At 44.0% G+C, this 20,142-nt stretch overlaps 1 protein-coding gene across 11 annotated transcripts in view; it reads right to left on the bottom strand.

Moving 5' to 3' along the window:
• Positions 1-54: 54 nt before the first annotated feature.
• The window catches only part of LOC133128189 (TRAF2 and NCK-interacting protein kinase-like), a 104,631-nt gene continuing 84,543 nt past the window's right edge, over positions 55-20,142 (bottom strand). For 4 of the 11 annotated variants that reach the window (XM_061241521.1, XM_061241526.1, XM_061241524.1 and 1 more), the window contains 16 exons: positions 19,505-19,611; positions 18,784-19,010; positions 17,751-17,848; positions 14,991-15,014; positions 12,058-12,236; positions 11,834-11,945; positions 11,292-11,453; positions 10,724-10,829; positions 10,048-10,218; positions 9,528-9,671; positions 9,171-9,305; positions 8,154-8,254; positions 7,158-7,307; positions 6,629-6,788; positions 3,791-3,930; positions 55-3,385 (listed from right to left, as the gene is read on the bottom strand). In XM_061241521.1, coding sequence (XP_061097505.1) covers positions 3,302-3,385; positions 3,791-3,930; positions 6,629-6,788; positions 7,158-7,307; positions 8,154-8,254; positions 9,171-9,305; positions 9,528-9,671; positions 10,048-10,218; positions 10,724-10,829; positions 11,292-11,453; positions 11,834-11,945; positions 12,058-12,236; positions 14,991-15,014; positions 17,751-17,848; positions 18,784-19,010; positions 19,505-19,611 — 2,100 coding nt within the window. In that variant the 3' untranslated portion in view covers positions 55-3,301. The remainder of the gene's footprint in view (positions 3,386-3,790; positions 3,931-6,628; positions 6,789-7,157; positions 7,308-8,153; positions 8,255-9,170; positions 9,306-9,527; positions 9,672-10,047; positions 10,219-10,723; positions 10,830-11,291; positions 11,454-11,833; positions 11,946-12,057; positions 12,237-14,990; positions 15,015-17,750; positions 17,849-18,783; positions 19,011-19,504; positions 19,612-20,142) is intronic. The other 7 variants (XM_061241523.1, XM_061241527.1, XM_061241530.1 and 4 more) reach the window with 3 other exon arrangements.

Genomic DNA, 20,142 nt, shown 5'->3' with positions numbered 1-20,142 from the left:
AGATGAGAATAGAGGAAAAGAGGATCCACATTATTAAAGGAAAAACTGAACAAATTCAGGTACTACAGCAGTTTTTTATTATTATTTTTTTTAAAACAAAACAAAAACAGGACAATACTAATGCTTGTCATCTGAAAACAAATTGTGACACCACTTGGAAGTCAAAAGAGATGAGAGTCCAAGTGCAAAGTAAGCTACAGCCATTGACCATGTTCTACTTTAAAGCCTGCGTTGTCTTCGTAAAAGTATCATTGCCACACGGCAGTGGATTTTGAAGTGCCCCTTGATTTTCTCCACTGGCTTTCTCTGACTGACATAGTATTCCCACCAGGACAAAAAACAAACAAATAAATCAATTCATTCAGCAGTACAATTTATTGCTAAAACCCTGTTTTGAAGCTCCAACCCGCCCGCACCCTCCCTTCCCCGAGAGAACAATATCTGTATTAATTTGTTTATTTATTTATTTATGCCTCAAATATAAATATCTATACTGTGCAAACATTACCAGTGACCCATCATAAAATGCCTCTATTAGCATTAAAATTATTTTCCCCTCCAAAACTGTTACTACAAATGGCGACAGGAAATAAAACTATGCAGAACCCCCTAAAATTAATAAAAATCATGATACATAGTTATGGCACAGCACTTATCTTCAGACAACCATGAAGTTCTCTACATTTAGCATTCAGGAACTTTCAAACCCCTGGAGGTCCAACGAGAGTGCTTTTGTAAACCAAACACTGTGCTTGGGTTTCTTATCTTTTTTTTTTTTTAGAATTACACAATGACAAAATCAAAGGTGTGAATAAAACCACTGGCAGCAGGTCTCATGGAATCCAATTTGTTTTGGCAACAAAGGATTCTGGGATTTGTAGGCCTTAAATACAGTAGATGCACATTATCTTTTTAGGGGGTGTAAGAGTGGATCCTCATTGCCTCCCAATTGATCCTGGGTATGTATGAGTATTTTTATCCACAGGTGCAAACACTGGTAGATGTTTAGTGTTTTGTATACAAGGCACAAATCAAATGTTCTGTTGCGTTTCCAATAAACTGAAACCTTACACACACACAAAAAACAGTTTGAACCTCCTGCCCCCTCTGCATAAAGGAATTCCATAATCAAGCAACTGATTTGTGTCAGTGTCACAAATTGAAGAAAATGTAACATTCAGTACAAGACAAACACATAGGGAGAAATACACAGGCAATTTTTGTTCATAAATTTCTCACCAGAGAACATCATTTTAGCTCATCAAGAGACTCCATTTTTTCAGTAGTTTGCAGTAAAATGCTGCATCTCACAGAAGAGAGATATGGCGTAACACAGTGTTGACATCCAATGATAATAAAACAAAATACTCAAAGCAGCTGAATTAATAATTGAATATCAATTGGCCTCCATCTCATCTTTGTTTACAACATGCTATACTCTGTACAAGAAGCATCCTTAACTGTTAGGAGACTGGAAAATGGGTGGAAATAGAACAAAATAAAATAACCAAACCTAAGTGTTATTCTTAAAACTGTACAATGGAATTTTACATTTATCGAATCTGTACAAAAAGTATCTGAAGTTCAAGATCTGGACATTCGTCCCATTAGACATCCTGGCTTCAGTCGCTCCATATAAAAAACAGAGCAGACCTCCTTGTCACATAATCCAAGAATCCCAATCAGGCATACCATCACCTCTCTTAAGCTTTCAAAATATTGTACAAATCAGATTCTTTTTGAGACTACGAAAACCAAGTATTTCTCACAAAATAATGATTTTGACAGACCACAAAGGTGCAGAAGTTTTATTCAGGACAATTCCAGGTATTTTTAGAATTGTTTTAGAATTATTCCAGTTGAACTGATACAGCACCCTCAGTGTTTAAAGGCTTAACAGTGAAGAAGGGATTGACGCTGTTCACAGTAAAATTGGCCTGCCTAAGCTCTGATTTTGGCTCTTGCTTTAAAAGGTAGCCTTAGGCTACGCAAGACTTTCGGGTTGTCCAGTTTCCATGACTTGCTAGTCTGAAAGTGACCCAAATTCATCTAACATGCATGGGGGTCTGGCTAAAGTGACATTATCTCATGAAACTGAGGCACACATTTACTAAATAATGCAAAGCATGATTCAATTTAACCTGGAAAAGAAAAAAAAAACGAGGTAGGTTAATAATAATAGGAAGAGCGACACAGAATTTGTTCTTGCTGCGGCAACAACCAGGTGGCCACATCCACAGCTAATTTTAGAAAAAATAAAGGCAACAAATTGAATCTTCAGAAAAAACTGACAGGATGTGAAAAAGATGTGAATGTTACTTATATTTTCTAGCAGGTTTACTGTATATAAACCAGAGTTAAAAATTACCATTTCGTACAGACCAGTAGAAATCTACTGGTGACGCTAGGGAAGACGGGGGGGGGGGGGGGGTGTTTAGCCAAAATTACTGTCAGCAGTGACCAACCTGGCTGCTGTTCACAACAAAGACTGAGCACCCAGCACCAAAGCCACTGAACTCGAAGGCTCCATGTTGACCTTTATGCATTGGTAATGATCTGTCCTCTCATTAAACCAAAGGGCATGACTGAACCTAAAATACCTCTCAACGAAACAAAGACGTTTTGCTGGTAAGACGTGATGCTGTGAGTGAAACCACTGAGCCCATGGCTGTAATGGCTATGGATTTCAGTCTGGATGACTGGGATCTCCATAACAGTCTAAAGACATCTATGATGTCGGTGATGGTGAGGTCAGGCTCAGTGAGAAAGAGGGACAAAAAAAAGTACAGGTTGCCCTTTCACAGATCGTATCAGCGGTGTTGTGCAGTCTTTATTAGGTCCCACTGGATGGCGTCTGTGGTTTGTGACTGCAGCCACGTTCGCGGGCAGTCGGTGGGATCTCGGGTGGGCAATTCCACGAAAAGGTGTTGTCTTCTCGAAGCCTGGCCGCCATAACGGACACCATGAGGCGAAAAAGAACAAAAGTGAACCACCTCTTCAGAAGCCCTTGTGAAAAGCCCAGGCCCATGGTGAAGGGCGTGGCTGCTCTCTTGCCCCTCCGCCCAAACCTCCCCTAACTAAGGAGCGTTTCCACAGTGCAGAATGGCGTGTCATCCCACCTGGCTGACGCCCGGCTCTCCAGATGGTGGAGGGTGGCGACCTCCCCTCCGGGCGGTCCTTAGCGCTCCTTTCGTACCATTTTCATTTTTTCCCTCCTTGTTTTTTTTAATCAGTGTTAAATTGTACCATAGGTTTACATGATGTTGAAAGGACCACGCATGGGATGAGTCGGCCTGGGATGTTACCAGTTCATCATGGAGTTCCGGTTGAGGGTCATAAAGAAGACTTGACTGCTGCCCCCGGATCGGACAGAGGCAAAGAAGACCTGGAGGGACAGAGAGCATTGGTGGGGTTAGTGGCCTTCTCCTTTCAACCAAGAGAGATTTCTCACAGAGAACTAGCAGCTTGTACAGTGAAGCTATGTTTCTAGAAGCTGTAGCATTAGCATGTATTCACAATTATGACCGAAAAGATCTGTTTTTTTATTTCAGGTCAGTACTGCTTTCCTTTAAAGCACTGGTGTTAGGTTGCATGTGCCATAAGAAACATAATGTGACTGTAGAAGCTGCTTTGGAGTTACTTCCTTGCTTTAGACCCCATGCCCAATCATGACCCCGCACCAGCCTTCGTAAAGGTGGTGGTTCCTCAGAAATGTGGAGCTCAGTGCAGGCCAGAGGAAGGTGTTGTCAGTGGAAAGAGGTCAGGAGGCGCTGGTCCCATTCTGTCCTACCTTGTCGTTCCTCTCACAGAGGAACTTCAGGCGCTGAGCCCGCTTGTGCATAAAAACTCCGTCCAGGTGTCCCGTCTCCACAGACCGGATCTCAATGGCCTTCTCGCCCCACCCCATGATCTGGTTGGAGTGGATGTAAGCTGCAAAAGAAGTGGAACCCTGACTATGGTGCCCAAAGACACGAGGACTACCTCTCCTCAATCACTTCTGCCATCCAACAGCACCCTGAAAACTGGCCCAGCAAAGCAAGTAACTTGTAAAAGGGGGTAATTGCTGCAGCAGAAAATACTTTTTTTTCCAACCCAGACAGGGTCATTCTGCGATTTGAATCAGGAGAAAGAGCTGAGAATTATTCAATAGGCAACCATAGTTCTTTGCTCGCTTTCCTTCTGGGACTGCACAAGAGAGATGGACAGTACATTCTAAGACCTTCATCAACAGCTACAATAGCGCAATAAAATGCAAGAAATAATGCCAAAAGTACCAGGTACCAAGGTACCAAGATCCAGGCGATAAACTGGATCCTTCAGCAATTTTCAGGTGCAGTATGCAACTATGCCATGAGGTGGCAATAGATTACTGTATTTGTTTTAGGTAATGAATCAATACGGTCTGAGCCTTTAGTGTCGGACATGACCATGGGGGATACTGTGTTTTACTTGGCCGCTCCTGGTCTTTGTCAAACACATGAGTAAGATTACTTCACCTTGGCTGGTTTAATGTACCAGAAGAGATAACAAAAGGCACAGGCTATAGGGCCATTTTATTCCCAAAGGTAAGATAAGTTAACATTTTGCAATAGGGTCCCTTTTCTTTAAGAAAATGGAAAAGAAATACAGGCAAAATGAAAACAACCAAAATAAGGTACATTAAACGATGACCATCATTCAATAAACATTTAGCCTTAACTTGAAAATAATGCAAGTGAAATGTATATTCTTCAAGCATGAGATCTTGCCTTGTTAATAATGCTAAGCAGTAGACTCTCCAAACTACAGCAAAGTGAATTAACCCTTTGAAGATTAGGCTTTTTAAAATGTTTTTATTTCTAAGTCAGTGTTCTAGAACTCTATTAGCACCATTGTTACATTGTCATTAGAACATTCTAATCACATATTTACCTGAAAGCTTAAAGGGTTAAACTTAAGGAGGAATAGCGACAGAATCCCGGTCTTGAACTGAGAATAGGAGAGGCAAAGAATCAAGCATCCTTGATAGCCTGTCGTAATGTGCAAAGCAAATTCCCCCAATACTCCTCTAATCCCCTATATCTTACTTGCAGGCTTCAGGGTCCAGTAGAATCTGCTTGCCTTCAAAACTTGGCAGTACATTAAGGCCTTTAATTGGGTATGCAGAGATGGGGGCTCAAACCGGTTTGAGAATTAATTGCAAAGGGGATGTTAAATTAGCACGAGGATGAAGGACAGAGGCCTGCTACACTCCATATATCTCCATGTCCATCTATCAAAGGCTAACGGCAGGGCGGCTTAAATCATTAATGAGTCAGCTAATTACCCAAACTCCCAGGGGGATTCCCAAAAATGGAATGACCCCCCAATCCCGGAGAGATGCGAATCCACCGGCCCGGGTAACAAGGCTCCGCCGTTGCTCTGAAGAACGTGACCGTGTCAAAGGAACCCTCAAAGAATCAAATCTACGGCCTCCAGCAACACAAGCCTTGCAACATACTCTTTTTCATTTCTAAAAGTGCACCCGTGCATCCCGGATGGATCTCTCCCCTTGAAAATGTTCCAGCTTGAATACTATTAAACTCTCCCTGAACCTGAGAATCAGTATTCCTCATGGCATCATTTATTATTCCTATTTGCACTTTCCTTCCACTAGCTGTATATTCTTGAGCTTGCAATCTTTATGAGGTATAGAGACTCCATAGGATGCTCACATGCAGAGGGAAATTGATGGTTTCAACGGCTTTGTGTGGTATGTGCTTGAAAATTAATCACAGTAAAATGGGTACAAATAAAGGACCATACATAACAGGGGAAAATTACGTAGAATGGAAGCATTCTCCATTACATTACATTATATTACATCACATTATTGGCATTTGGCAGACGGTCTTATCCAGAGGGACGTACAGTTGATTAGATTAAGCAGCAGGCAATCCTCAACGGTTGTGCGGATCTTATTGTGGCTACACCGGGATTAGAACCACCGACCTTGCGTGTCCCAGTCATTTAGCTTAACCACTACGCTACAGGCCGCCCCATGGTGAGGGAGGGAAGCTACTTTAGAAAAATGCTCATTCACAAGAACAGAATATGAATGTCCTGTACAGGGTTGAAGGAAAACACTTCCCAACATATTGGAAAATATCGGATCACTGCACAAGAGGATACATGTGTGTTCAGCAGTTATAGTTCCAACCGTCTAACTTTGTTTCCCGCACGTGTATTTGAAATACACAATGCCTCATGTAAATAAGACAGCTTTGGAGTTGCTGTAAGATGTATTTCTTCACTTTGAAGGAGGTAGGCTACTGGCTCCGATAGGCTTCAAGTCTTTATGCTAAGCTACCACGTTTTACTAACATGGAAATTGAGCCAGTGAATATACAAAAATGACAATGAATCTTGTCTAAGTCTGGGTAAGTCGGAAAAAAAGTATATTACCCAAAATATTGGTGTTTTCCTTTAAGGTTGACTGGGATGAGGTGTGAGGATGAGTTTTGCTTGGTGAAGGGATGAGCGACAGTGGGTGGGGTTTGAGAGTATTTCGGCAGGAGGCAGGGAGTGGAGGGCAGGGTGAGGTGCAGAGTCACACTGTGCAAAAAGGAACAGGGTCTGAAAGGAGTGGAAGGAACATCGTCAAACCTACCGACGGAGGTGGGCATCTCCCCCCACTGGAGCACCACGTCTTTGGTGATTCTGCCGTACGTGTTCACGTAGACCCCCTCGTCTTCGTAGCACAGGAGCATCTCCATCCCATCGGTCTTGGGGAGCACCACAATGGCGTGCGGGATGATATTGCTCTGAATCTGGGGGGAGGAGGAGGGAAACACGTACTATGAATACCCAAAGCACTCCCCCGCCCCCACCAGCACTTTTTTTCAGTAAAATGTAGCAACAATCATCTCCCAGTCTACCCAGTTCTCAAGCCAGAGAACTGAGAACATTCCAGTTGCCTTGTTGCATTTTGCCTTTTTTTCTACCTCCCACCTTTGAGAATGTTTCAGTGATATGGGCTTGCCAAACGTCATATACAGTATTGGGATGAAACCTTTTCCATTGGGCCTTTTTCTCGGTTTCTGACTGTAGCCGAATGTATCTCAAACCCACAGGTTGGTAGCAGTGAGCCAGCCAGCTAGGACTGTGCTTTGAAATCGATTTCATTTTTTGCTACTCACATGGGATGGGATGTAGATATCGTATGGGTTTCCGGAATCCACGTCAATCACGTGAAAACCGATGCTGGACCCGTAGATAACCTTTAACCTTTGGCCTTCCTCTACTGTCAGGTCTACCAGCTGGGGTCTGTGTTGGAGATCTGTAAAAGACTTGAGAGAACAAGCTGGCACATTGAGTTCCCAAACAACGCCAGAAACTTCCACACACACCCCCTAACTTCCTGAGTGTTACACAACCTCCAAATGTCATTTGTATTGCCAACTTTTTTTCAATTTCGATGTGCTGCAAATGTGATACCAGGCAGTACTCCCAAAGATAAATGGGTGACAAAGACTTTGTTTCACATATTATTATCAAGATATTTAAAAAGACCATTTAAGCACCCTGCATTTCAGCACAATTAGCTTTCCTCGGTGCTAATAAATATTAGCTATTTTTTGATAACATGTTCATATGTGAAACAAGGCTTTAATCTGGCCACTATCTCAAATTATTTATGACTAAAGGCTTCTTGTCTTGCACTACAGTTCATGAACTTTACAGAAACACACCATCCCGTCCTACTGATTAGAGCTTTATCTCCTCAGAAACAGCATTCCACTGTTGAGAATATCTGGCATAATTATCTCATAAAAGAGCAGTTCCCTGCCAATTATAAAGCACTAAACTCTATGTGAACAGAGAGAGCGAGGTGGTCTGAACAAGTGTTAAGGTCTGAAAAGAGGAAGCACATTTGGCCTTGCTCTAGTCTTTTTTATAAATGCATAAGTAGCTAGAAATTAGTTTAGTGAGAGCAATCAAAGTCAGAGATGACATGAAAGATCAGTCCAATTGTCATAAATGTGTCTTGAAACCATTCCAGCAATAAATATTGCACATATTAATATTTTTAGGATCACAGTCAAATAAATTACGGCGCGCAAAGAAAATAAACCTTGACATCCGCAAGCAGTTATTGGAACAGACAGCATAAACCTCAAGCTATAGTCTCATACCTTGAAAGCCATGAATTTGTGGTATGGCTTTGGCGCCCACGCGTAAATCTCCACCGAGTTCTTCAGGGCAATCACCAAGAATTTGATTCTCTCGTATTTCACTGGAACAAAAGTGAATCAATATTTCTGTTACCTGGAATGCAAGGCGAGGATTTATAAACACAATTCATTTGCTTTGTCACCCCCCCACCCCACCCTCGAATACTTTGCTGGATGCTTTTAGTCCTCTCTCTTTGTCTCTCTCTTAAATCCATGAGAATGCAACACCCAGGGAATGCGTTTGGCAGGAGAGGGCAGGCATGTGTAATATCAGTCCTGTAAAGCCTATTTACTTGGTGAGTGCTCATTCTTTCCAACTAAACATGCCACCTGGAATGCTTATAGATCTTTTCAGACGGGTTTCAAACTCAGATTACAGAACATATACAGGTATATGCTGGGGCATTTGAGTGGTTCAGTCATTATATATTGTACACTGACCTATTTGTTAGACTTCTACCACTGTAGCCTATCCACTTAGAGGTTTGAGGCATTGTGTGTTCAGAGATGCTCTTCTGCAAACCACAGTTGTAATGTGTGGTTATTTGTGTTACTGTCACCTTCCTGTCAGCTTTGACCAGTCTAGCCATTCTCCTCTGATATCCCTCATTAACAAGGCGTTTCTGTGTGCACAACTGCTGCTCACTGGATTTTTAGTTGCACCATTGTGTGTGAAAATCCCAGGAGATCAACAGTTTATGAGATACTCAAACCACCCTGTCTGCCACAAACAATCATTTGACGGTCAAAGTCACTTTGATCACATTTTTTCCCTATCCCCTGACCCGTATCTACATGACTGTATGCATTGCAGTGCTGCCACACAATTGGCTGATTAGATAATTGTACAAATAAGTAGGTATAATAAAGTAAAATGTTCCTAATAAAGTCCTTGGTGAGTGTATATATTAATTAATCACTATATATTAAACATTTGGCTATGGATTGCACAGGTAGGCATTGCCCTGGGGGACATACCGACTTTGTAGTGGACGCAGCCTTCCAGCTCTCCCACAGTGATCCAGCCTTGCTTCTTCTCCACCTCTGGGTCATTGTGCAATATCCTGTTCCGTAACCAGGACAGGTAGTACACCCTCAGTTTGTTTTTCTTTCCTGGGAAGAAACAGTTTCAGTAACAAATCAGTAATGAGATAGGGAAACCAAAATGAGAAGAATGACATGGTCTCTTCTCAATGTGGGTTTCATTGTTCAGGGGTTGTGGGTAAATCTTGGGGTGGATTTTTATCAGGACCACATCATCTTCCTCCAGGTCTTTTTTTCTACATGACTTGTATTCATTGGTAAGCACTTACAAGGTTGCACTGTCAGACCCACCTGATATGGTGACCAGGACATTAAGGCCCTCCAAGACGTCCATCTGCTGGAAGCGCCTCCTGGTAATGAGGTTGTAGACCTTCCCCTGACCGCTGCGGTCCAGCAGCATCAGCCCGTTTTCAGTCCCCACCAACAGGTTCACCCCTAAATGTTCAGGAGTGAGAAACCATGAAAACATTACTGCAAGTCTCCACCAGGTGGAGCAACTCACACTAATTTCTGATGGTTGATCAGTCAGAACTATTTTCTTCAGGATTACTCCACTGAGAGAGTGAGATCTCAAATGGTTAACGTTGAAAACATTGCCTCCTATGAAGCAGAAAAAAAAAGCTACCTGGACTAAGAATAGTTTACTTAAAGATAACTGATGTATCCATTCGGTATATGCACCATGGTTGTTACTTGTAGTTTTCACATTTGCCGTGTTTCATGTAATAACATTTTTGTTTAATTTCCGAGGGAACACAGTACTTTTGGCCAGAGAGTGAACAGGAAACGGGTAACAGGAAGCAAGACTCACCCCAGAGGGCAGCGCAGAGGATCTCCGAATTGAAACGCTTCTTGTACTTGCGGATCTCTGGTGTGTCGCTGTGTGGCCGGATGTTGGTGGGGTTGACGTTGACCACTGAGATCTTGCGTGCCTCGTTCAGCTTGGCTTGCTCCTGCCTCAGCAACTCATTGGTAAAAAGGGCTGGGGGGGGGGGGGGGGGGGGGGGGGTGAGAGGTGTTCAGCGTGTTCACTGTATCCACTGTTTTCTGAAAGCCCTGGGTCGCTCTATGAAAAGCAACACCCTACTGCAGACCTAAAACAAACCATTTCATTAACTACGTTATTAAACTGCTGATAAATTACAAAAACAAACAGACTCTGCAGCCCTCCAGGAGCAAGACTGATAATGTTGTCTGTGGTATGCCTACAATACGTAAGTCTCATTTTAAGCAAAATGGCTATTATGAAGTGAACCATGCACAAAGCCAATTAAAGGCCTTGATTCTTGACCTTTTGGTGGCTTCACTGTTCAGGGCATAAGCACGCCTTAATCAAGGTCTTAAGAGCTAAGATAGTGTGCATCTTACAGAACAGTCCTCCAGACACACAGGGTGTGACAGAGACTTGCTTCCAAGCTGCACTGGAGTGTGTGAGGTAACTGGTGTGATGGCAGAGCTCTGGTGTTATCCCTGGCCTCCTCCCTCACCTGCGGCTGAGTTATCATCATCATCTTCGTCCGTAGGAGACGTTTGGTACACTCGTGGGTCTACGAATGGTGTGAAGGAAGCTTTCGAGCCACTCCCCATGCCAAACTGTCAGACAAGACAAGGCAAACACATGAGTTGATTCTGCCAACAAACCCAGTGCACCTCTTCTGATCTTACAGAAAGGTTCTTGCAACATAGGGACTTAATAGAGGTTAGTTGGTCATTCAGAAAGCTGTGTGGCTGAGGCTGCTGGATGGCTCATTTGATACGGTGCTTGGGTGGGCCCCATGGTCCACATTTCATTGCTCCCTAGCGACCCCTACTGGTCGACTTGATGCCAAAGAACTGCATGGAGAACATATACTATAAATACATTGAACCCTGCGGGGTAATTTGTCCAGATCTTACTGCGGCGACACCGCGGCTTGAACCACCAAACTTCCAGGTCCCACTACACTACAGGCTGCCCCAAATGCACAGTCTTCCTCTGGTGCAGTTCTATGCAAGCTTGGCTGTGGGCACAGCGGTGTGAAAAAGAAAGAAAAAAAAAGTTGTGTAGCTACCAACCTCGGAGTCCATGTCCTGCGTGTGCAGGCTGGGGAGCCGTCCCAGGCCCTCGGTGGGTGTGCCAGAGGGGGAATGGCTCTGCTGAACCAGGTCCGGCAGGTTGCCGTGCCCGGCAAAGCCGTTGCTCTCTGAATGGCCAGAGCGCTTTCTCTCAGAGAGCCCCTGCAGGGTGAACACAGGAAAGGGCTTTTCACGGCAACCGCAACCACGCCACATACATGATGTACCTGTTATGTCACCCACCAACAACCCGTGGGCTTATGAAAATTATTTTAAAACCGTGGAAGTGAAGTTTTTGGGCACCACAATGTTGTACAATTTGGAGCCAGAGACTATGCAGCAGAGAAACAGGAAGCCCTAAATATGGGCTTGAAGTCTGCCGAGTGTAGCTCATCCACTAAGCTTGTGAGATAGAGCGACTCAGCAGTGACGCAAACTGCTCCTGAGTCATCCACAAAATGTTTTCATATTGTCCAAATAACACAATAACTTGGGCCACACCCAGACCATCATCACGGCCACAGCAGCAACAGTGACCATACCTCTCTCATCATCAGGGTGCCGTCCTTGGATCCCTTCCCATACGAGTCGCCGGGGGAGTCGTCATGGCTACCTATCAAGCCATACGACTCGTTGCCCCCCTGGATAGAGGGCCTGTGTGAGGTTTAAAAACAAAAATCAGTTAGCCCTGTCCTTGTGGTGAGGACGCGGATTAACTTCATGTGTTCGCGAAACCCAAAGGTGAGAAGGAGGCTGGCGTGCTCACATGATTCGCGGGATGTCGCTGACGGGCACCGTGCCGTCCTGCGCCTCATTCTCGCCGTCGTCGTCCTCGCTGCTCTCCGACTCATCGCTGGAGGAGGAGTAGTCCGTCACCTTGATGGGCGGCCGGTTCGTCTCGTCGATCCGCAACTCCCTCAGCTCTTTGGCTAAGGCGGTCAGGTCCTGAGAAAGAGACAGAGCGAGAGAGAGAGAGAGAGAGAGAGGGACAGAGACAAATATAAAAGAGAAAGACAGAAAAGCAAGGAGAGGGAGTGATAAAAGATTGGCAGAATGGCAAGAAAAGTAGACAGGGAGTGGAAGATATTGAGAAAAAGGAGAGATAAAAAGAAAGAGAGACATGCTGTTAGATTAACAGGAGCAACAGTATGGACACCTGATGCCTGAAAGTCCTTCATTTCTGTGCCTGAACAGCTAAAACAGAGACCAGCAAACAGCAACAGCTGGTAAGGATAAGAAACCACTGGTACTGCCATCAGTGAAGACCAGGAAATACCAGGTCCAAGTCTACAGCACTGTGGCTGGCAGACTCACTCAGAGGAGGTAGAAAGAGGACAGTCACAGTCAAAACTATGGTAATTATTGTAGTATTTTGCTGTATGTTTTCATGGTTCTGTAATTTCAGTAGAATTTTAGCAATGTGCTTTACTTTACCATCTCCACTGATAAATATTTAACATGAGACTTTTATTTTGGTGGGGAAAAGAGGCTAGAGCAAAAACACACTACTGTATACAAATTACTTGCTTTATTTACTCTTCCACTGAAACATTCTTTCCATTGAACAATGGAAAAATAAAATATGTGATGTAAATTTATGGTACGGTAAGTGTTAGTTCCAGAGCTGCAATTAATTCTGGAGTTCCGTTAACTGTAAATGACTCATACTCTCTGCTTTCTTATGTTCAGAAATGCACAAACGCTTATGCAGTTTTGAGCTCTTAATAAGAGATGATTCAAGCGTCCACAACCAATAAAACCCATCTACTCCTAGTGAAAGATTTGTATACAAATTAGTACACTACAATAAACTACATTGCAAAGACTTTGACACATCTTTGAAAATTGCATCTCTCCATCATTTGTGGAAATGCACTGCTTGTTTGAATATGTAGCAGTGACAATACAGCACTGTATAACTCCTTTGCTGCAGGAGGACCTGACTAATCCCACAAGACCTCCAGCCATCCTATCAACCATGACCATGACCAGGGATGTTTCTCAGGGATTCTTTAGAATAAAAGATGAATAAAAACAAACAAACAAGGTACTAGCCCACACCTGGGCAGGGGGAAGTTCGGGTCATGTGGGAGAGCAGACCTGAGCTCTAAGAGCTCGCCCCACTACAACACGGCATGCTAGGATTGGAGGAGGGGGAAGGGAGGGTGGACTCTCTTACCAGTTCCTCCTATCACAGCGACCAGTGCAGCCAGCAGAGAAGCAGTGGCCAGGGAGAGAGAAACCCATTGAGAAAACAGAGCAGTCACCCTTATACAGATCTTGAAAATAAATTTGACTGTGCATCTTGCATTATGCCATTTGCTCTAATATTCTGCTCATACTACTTGTTAACATAATGTACTGTGCAGAAGTCTTAGGCACCCTAGACTTTATTATATATATATGTTTATTTGTGTGTGTGTGTGTGTGTGTTAGTATAAAATAACACATTTAAGATTTCCAAATATTCATTTTCCAAAATGTTTTATTTTACAGAGACATTTGTATATTTAATTTAAAAAAGTATCATATTACTGTAAGCAATTGACTACTTTTTCAAGTACTTGTACTTCAAAACTTGATCAAGGCAGTATGAGATCAGAAGCAAGGAGCCAACCAAAGTCTGCAGAAGAACTGTGGCAAGTTCTCCAACATGCTTGGAAAATCCTCCCTGCTGATTGTCTTATAGAACTGCAGGACAGCGTTGGCTATCTCAGGGAAGTGATGCAGTTTTAACGCCGAAGGGTGGTCACAAAAAATACTGATTTGATTCAGTTTTGAACTATTCTGCCAAATTACTAAAAATGTAGTGTAGACCTTTGCACAGTACTGTACTTCTGCATTGACAGTTGCACATTATTAAATCAAAATAAATATTTAAGGTATCCAAAGTAATAATTTTGGTACACAAGAATTGTAGGTTGCAAATCTGAGCATAAGTGTCTTTAATATTTTTAATAGTGTTTTGAATATTTTTTAGAGTGTTTTTATTTTTTCAAAACTATGATCAATATAAGAGACGTTTTCACATGTTTAAAGCTTTTGAAAAGAGCAGTAGGATGCGGACAGCCCCCCCCCCCCAGCCATGAAGGCCTAAGCCACTGCAACAGCGAGGCCTCCAAATGTTGGCGAGGCAAATAATGTGAGAGAAAACTGTGCTGGCCGTGTCAAATGGGAGCCATTCAAGTGACAGGCCAGCACAAAAGAGGGAGAGGGGGATGAAAACCGGCATTTCTCCAGCCAGCCCAGAGAGACCGGCATTTCTCCAGCCAGCCCAGAGAGACCGGCATTTCTCCAGCCAGCCCAGAGAGACCGGCATTTCTCCAGCCAGCCCAGAGAGACCGGCATTTCTCCAGCCAGCCCAGAGAGCAGGACTGCCTTTCAAGGACCCAACAGCATTCCGCCCAGCAAAGCAGCCACAGCAAGGTCAGGGAGTGACAGACTGAGAGATCGCGAGATGGAGACCTATCACTTTTAAGGTCCCGTTATTTGAGTCTCTACGATCACAGATGTCAAAGACAACTCAGAGCCCAGAAAAAAACAAAGATTGTAAAACAGCTAAAAGCAGAAACAACCCCTTCCCCTTCCCAAAATAATTTAAACGCATACAAAACAAAAAATGCAGAAAAATATAAAAAAGCAAATTAAAAGAGTGGGGAGAGCAAGAGACCGAGATAAACGGACAATATCACTACTAACCTCATCTATGGCTTTCTTATAGCTCTGAGGGAGGGTGGGAGTCAACAGCAGAAGGAATGGAGGAGAAGAAAGCCAGAGGAAGGAGAAGAGAAAGTTAGAGAAATGAGAAATGGTTAGTTCAGAACGCTAGGTCAGATTATTGCAGTGGACCGTTGAAGTGTAAAGTACTGCTTCTTTGTTCAAATGCTTAACAAGCCCACAGGACAAGCTTGGACACACTTCAATCCTAGCCTCGCAGGTGGATTTTCCATCTTATGAATATTACAAATTATGCGTATAGAGAGTATAAGGATCAATATTTGGCACAGATGGGAGAGGGGGAATATTTTTATTATGCCAGGTAAGTACTTGACTCTGATTCTGAGACTCTGTCAGCTAGAGTCAATATCACTAGGTTTTTAATTTGCAAAAAAACATACTGCCGTCGAGTCTTCAACAGGAGAAACGGACAGGTGATTCAGACTATTAGAATGACAGAGAATAGTGGTTAAGCCAGTCATACTCATGCTGAAGTGACCTCAGCCGTACACCCCAGAGGTGCTGTTAGCTAGCCGCTGAGGAGCTCTGCCTCGACAATATGTGATTTTATTATAAAATTCTAAACACATGCACATTCACAGAATCTTGTGATCTGTTCATAGGTGATTTTTGGTCAAGAGAAGCTAAATCTAATCTAAGCTAAACTGGCCAAATGTTTCTGTTGAGAGGAATCTACTTTGTGCCCTCTGTACAAGGATGCATCAGTTCTTCATGTCACCCTTCAAAGCTCACACCAGCAGCAAGTCAGTAAATGTTGTTAAAAATATCCACAATTCCTTGTCAAGTAGCCATCTTCAAACACGCAGGGAAGTGACAGTTCCTCTGCAGTAAAAGCAGCTGTTCCATCAGTCCCTAAAAGCCTGCTGTCACGATCTACGTTCCTGCAGTAACCTCAGAGCATTGCTGACCCAGACATCCTAGGACCCAAAATGGAGGAGGCTGAGTACTGAGTGAGTCACCCTTGGCTTGGAGCACAGAATCCAGGGATGTGGGAGAGTGAGGGGGGGCTTGCAGTCAAGCTAGTTCATGTCCCTGCCTCACCCCCAGTTCTCAGAGGACTTCTGCACTTTGTCACGTTCCTCTTGTCCTTGGTGTCTAGCCCTCAAGCTACTTTTAAATTAACCTGATTCAGAAAAACCTTGTCTGTTTTGAGGTCATCATTTCACACTCATGCAGAGGTATTATAATAATAACAGAAAACACAACCCAGAAACATATGAGAGTGCTGTTGCCTAGTGTTGACTCCGTATGATACATTAGAGTTCAAATGGTAATAACAGAGAACTGGAGCAAATCCTTTTGTCTATTTCTACAGACTATTTTCCTCTAAGGGCACTGCCTTTTCATAAAATGTTGAGAGAAACTGAAATTATTCTGTGCAAAACATAATGGTTTCTAATGCAACCAAATCAGGACACTGTTCACCACACAATGAGACGGCGCACAGCTGACAGCACAGCGCCTGACTGAGGAAATTTTGATTGGCCTGAAGGTGATTGCTTCCCGCAATTCTTCTCTAAAGGTGGTAAAGCAAGGGGACTGTATCACACTGTAACTGTATCTCAAATTATTTAAGATTACAACAGGCAATGACCCAGACTTGAAACGCAACAGAACTACTCCTGCTTCTTTGAGCCAATCAACTTTCGGTGTCCAAAAGTTTTTATTGATCACAATAATTACACAGCCATTGGTAACATTGCAAGATTTAAAGAGAAAGCACTTAATTTGGATGAAAATTTAAAAATGAGATGAACATGGCTGAATTAAAACATAAATCACCCCTGGCTTATTGTAAATAGCCTATTAGGCGGTCTGTGAAAGATTTTGTTTTCATCAGTAACCAAAACAGCTTTTTTTCATCCTGTTAATCCCACTATTTAATTTTTATTCAATGAAAAATTCCTGAAATAACATTCTTCTAAACCAAAAAAGGCATGTTGTTGTAAATCAAATAGGATATTTTTTGTATTAAAAAATCATTGTATTTGTATCCATGGTTTCTCAGTTCAATGCCTGTAGAAGGCAGTCTAGCCTCAGATCACTCGAACTTGGAAAGTCATTGTCTATTTATAGGTATCTGTCTGTGACTAACGAATCGTGACATTATGCATTTATATTGTCTACTGAATATCCGTTTATCACACGCTGATGAAGGCATGGTTGAAATGCATTTGTCTGTGACACCACAGGGGGACTGTAACTTAAATAGGACTACAGCTTCAGTGTATCACAGAACTTCATTGCTTCCGCAACAACACAGGAGACTTCACTGTTTGCTAAACAGGGCTAAAGCTTCAGTGTGTATCAAACAGGACTACAGCTTCACTATCATTGCACATGAAACACAACAGGGCAGGCTCACTGCGGTACAAGGCAAGGCCACACTGGCAAGACAGTGATGATGGATGGATGGTTCTTGACTGGGAAGAGTGTGTGCCAGTTGAACATAGGCGATTTCGGTATAGGTGTAGGTGGGGGTGGGGGCCAGAGGAGACCAGCTGGGAGAAGGGGGTAGGGGTGTGTGCTTAGTTCAGATAGGCCTCCCTGGTATTTTGTTCTGATCACCTGGATTTGCTAATTAGCACAATTAGGAGGTAGAATGAATTAGTGAAACTAGTAAGTTGATGGAAGAAACTTTCTGACCCATGGATTTTCCACCTCTGGTGCTCCGTTAAATTGGGGGAGAAGAACATGGATTTTGTGGAGGGGGTTACTCACTGCAGGCCGGCTGGGTCGTGGGGCCTCTCTGCCCTCCTCCTGCTTGGGTTTCGGGAGCTCCGGAGGCACTGTGGGGGACCCCTCAGCCTTACTGGACCCTGCCAATGACAAAAAGGGGGGGGAGGGGGGGGGGGGTTATCCATGCGCCAAAAACACAAGGAGGCTGCTGGCCTGCTATTTCCAAAAACAAAACACGCTCTTCCATTAGATTTCTCCACACGGTCACAAGTGATTAAAAATGCATTGCAATTTCCATATAAACTTAGCGTGACACAGTGCACTGCGGTTAAATTCGCTCCGGGAGCCGCCGTGCTCGTTAGCAAACGTGCTACAGCGACAACGGGAGTGGGAGCAATGGCGTCCATGAATCCGCAATGATACACGTCCAAACCGCAAAAAAAAAAAAAACCCAGCCGGATCCTCGTTTTCATACAGACAGCGTAGGTACATTTAAAGACGCATTGTTTTCTCTCCGCTCATTGGGGAGGTTCTGAGAGGTCGAGGGGTGATGAAATGGCACTAGCTCGCCTGAAGGCGACGTGCTGCGCTCCTGCGGCTCGGCGAAAATGGAAAGCCCCCGACAGCGCGTGGCGGCTACGACGCGATGCGGCGGGCGGCGAGGGGGGCCGTTGTCAGTCTGTCAGACTCACTAATGCAGGAGAGCAGCTGCGAATTGGCAACATCTCAGCCGTCACATGGGGGCCCTGATGAAATCTGAACACGCGTGCAGGGGAATGAAATTTGACTCCCGAAGAGACGGGCCGAGATGGAAAAAGGAAACCTCTCTGCGGATCTCCCAGCTGAATAAAGGAGACAGGATGCTGCTTGCGATGTTGTTTGTCTCGGTGCATCTTCTGGGCCAGAGAACTCGGGTCTATCTTGGTGTGGGTAAAGTAGCATGTCTTTACATACGTTTTTTCAGTTCATACATATTCTAAATGCCAACACACACACACACAATATATTAATAATAATATATTATGCAGTTTTATAATAATAAAGCATAATAACCCCCCTATCCCTGCCTGCATACCAGTTTCGGACTCGGAGTTGGGGTCTGGCACACAGGCTGGTTGTTGCCAGTGGTGATGGGTTTGAGGTGCCTCACCTCGGACCCGTGTCCTCTCACTAGACCCCGCGTGTGAGCTGGGCTGGGACCCCCCTTGGGAGCTGGGCGTGCTGGAGCTGGAGGACCCTCCGCTGCTCGTCCTCTGGAGCGCCGTCTCCATGGAGACCTCAGTCTTCCGTAGGTCCGGGTTACTGCGGCAACGCAAGCGCACAGGGAAGCACACGGTGAACGCGCAAATGAGGGAGCAGAGGTCAGCGGGAGAATGCTCTCCGTCTCCGACTTCTGAGTCATGTTATAAACTGCAGCCGCTGGTCAGTATAAAGCATTACACTCTGTCAGCTCTCCCATGCAGAACAGTGAACTCAGATTTCTCTACTGCTTCAAGGGCTGTAGCAGTTGTAAAAGATCTGTGCTGAAACACCCAATTGGAGAGGAGGCCGATACAATTTAATGTCCTGTCTTTCAACAAATGCAAACATTTCACTTAAAACGTTTTATTAATATATAATCCTGTCCCTCAGCTTCAACCTTTCCAGACCACAGAAGATAGATACAGTCCTAAGAAATAGAGCCTAAATAAAATAATAAAATCTGTGCCTGAAAATCAGAGGCAGGTTCACTGCACTTATCAGTGGACCTCCAGCCATACACAGGGTAGGAGATCTGGGCTGGTTAGAGTTCCCACCTGGCCCGGATGAGCTGGGGGCCTAGCATGGCCCCCAAGCCTCCACCATTCCCGGGAGAGTTCTTCCTCACTAGGGCTGGGGAGATGGAGGTGGTCCGCTGGGGTACCTGAGAAGAGAAACGCTCCATCATTACATTAAATTAAATTAAATTTAGCAGACACTTATCCAAAGCGACGTACAAAACTGCATATCAAGGCCATACAACAAACAGCCGAACATGGCAGTTAAGCTACACTTCATATAAGACTGGTTGTTAGGCTATGAACGTATGTCTCGAACACAAGATAGAAAGGCCAAGTCTGTAACTACCATACCAAGACAACTACAATTTGAGAAATGACAGTACGAGAAATACAAATTCAAAAAGTCCTAGGTTAAGGCAAATAATACAAGGGATGGTGGGCAAGGGATGGGCAAGGGGAGTGCAGTGCAGACTCCATAATGGTCTGACATTCAGAGCCTTTGAAAATCTGCTTTGGGAAGAGCAGGTCAGCTTAGTGGGTAACAGGTACATCTCAAGAAATGCTTCCCTTGGTATTATAAAAAAAAATAAATAATCCAATTGTAGAGCAGGGGCCTCAGACTCCTGGAGGCCCATAGTTTGTAATTTCCTTTCAATCCACAGCCAATTCCAGAC

Source organism: Conger conger, chromosome 5 (assembly GCF_963514075.1).
Source record: "Conger conger chromosome 5, fConCon1.1, whole genome shotgun sequence".
Classification (NCBI taxonomy): Eukaryota; Metazoa; Chordata; class Actinopteri; order Anguilliformes; family Congridae; genus Conger; species Conger conger.
Note: the sequence above shows the minus strand (reverse complement) of the source record. Positions and strands in the feature narration are given on the sequence as shown.